This window comes from Morone saxatilis, unplaced genomic scaffold (assembly GCF_004916995.1).
Source record: "Morone saxatilis isolate NCDOM2014 unplaced genomic scaffold, NCSU_SB_2.0 Contig16, whole genome shotgun sequence".
Lineage (NCBI taxonomy): Eukaryota > Metazoa > Chordata > Actinopteri > Moronidae > Morone > Morone saxatilis.
The window spans coordinates 14,440,107-14,441,768 of NW_023339718.1; the positions used below are offsets into that span (position 1 = coordinate 14,440,107).

At 42.4% G+C, this 1,662-nt stretch overlaps 1 protein-coding gene across 1 annotated transcript in view; it reads left to right on the forward strand.

Annotated features, from left to right (window-relative positions):
- The window catches only part of rassf2b (Ras association domain family member 2b), a gene marked incomplete in the record, with an annotated part of 11,829 nt that overhangs the window by 4,573 nt on the left and 5,594 nt on the right, over window positions 1–1,662 (forward strand). Inside the window, 1 exon segment of the mRNA XM_035659048.1 lies at window positions 1,160–1,233. Coding sequence (XP_035514941.1) covers window positions 1,181–1,233 — 53 coding nt within the window.

Below are 1,662 nucleotides of genomic sequence, written 5' to 3' on the forward strand. Positions count from 1 at the left end.
AGTGGTTGTTGAGATATTTCACTGGATAAATTAAATATTTATGGGACAATCAGAAGCCTAAACTAAAGTCATTAGTTATTACTCTCTACACTGTAAGCATCTGTACACAATAGTATAATACATCCGATACTTGCTGAGATATTTCAATAACAAGAAATAGGATTTATTATCTGGGGACCATGAAAGTGGAGGACAGACACTGATATTGCCATCGTAAAACTCCAAAACTGCAAATCCGACATTCACAAATGGTCCATAAAAGTGTTAATTATTTGTAGGGAAGGAGCTAAACTTGCATACACACATTGGTGTGGTCCTTTTTAAAATTGTCTAACAACAAAACAAGATTAATTTCAGTCACCAAGGGAATAAAATGTCCACTCGTGTTTCTAGAGATGAATCCTCCTGGGTGTGAAATGTCCATGTGGGTTTAACTTTAGAGATGGAGAGACTGCTTGTATATGTACAGACACAAATATGACAGATAAGACATTAAACACATTAATGTGTGCTGCCAGTAGCTTGCTCAGGGATGAATGTGTAAGCAGCTGAACTGATTTGGCTCTGCGGGTGGCCCATGTGTCCTGCACCTGTTCGTCTCCTTCCGGAGGCCTCCTCCTCCGCAGATACACAAAGACAAACATACACACTCGTTCAGCAAGGAGGGAAGGAAAACGATGGCCGAGTGCCACTTAAAACAGCTGCATGTGTGCGTACGTGCCTGTGTTTTTGAGTGTTTATGTGTAAAAGAGCGACACAGACATAAGGAGAGAATTAAAAGGGGTGACAGGAAAGCAAAGACTCTCTTCCTCCTCTTGTAGGCATGAGGAGGAGGAGGAGGAGAGTGGAGAGCAGCTGTCACACTTCATCACACACCAAACGTTTAGATTGTGTAATGAGAGATACAATAGTGGTGGTTTAACTGATAACTATGAGTTGATCTGTCTTTTGAAGGAAATACATCGACGGGAAGTAGATATGATCCGCTGTTATTGTTTGACTCTGTGGAGCTGTACCTCCTCCTCTTCCTGCAGTCACTCTCCTCCTCTTCAGGCTGCGCTCTTCACGTCTGTTGCTCGCTGCCGGTCATGAGGAGTCATGAGACTGAATCCCATGGATGAAAACTATTAACTCTCTGTGTTGCTTCTTTGTCTCTCAGCTCCTCTCATGCTTACTGAGAATGGATGACACACAGTACGGGGTTCAGATTGGAGAGAACAAATTCATCAGCAAGTAAGGATTGAAACACCAAGCTGTTTCTCACATGAGAATACAATACATACATACATGGTTGATTTACATATTATGTACAATAAGTAGCTGACTTATGTATAAGTAAGTACCACATTGTTTCCAAGGCAGTATTTTATATCACAAATCACAAATTGACCTCGAGACTTAACAATCTGTACAACATACAGTGTCGGAGCACTTATAGCAGCGGGGCACCAAATTACTGGCAAGTGGCAACATAGTGGTGCACAGTAAAAGTGAAACCAAGTGAAAACCACTCTGCTTTCACAGAGTACTCCAGCTGTTCACTCCTCTGGTACAAGGCAGCAAGCTTACTCCCAAACAGGATCATGGTCTGAATCATCCACAGTGGTGTCAGCAGCACCATCAGCAGCATGAGGCATTAAGAGGACGACCAGTTGTTGCTGT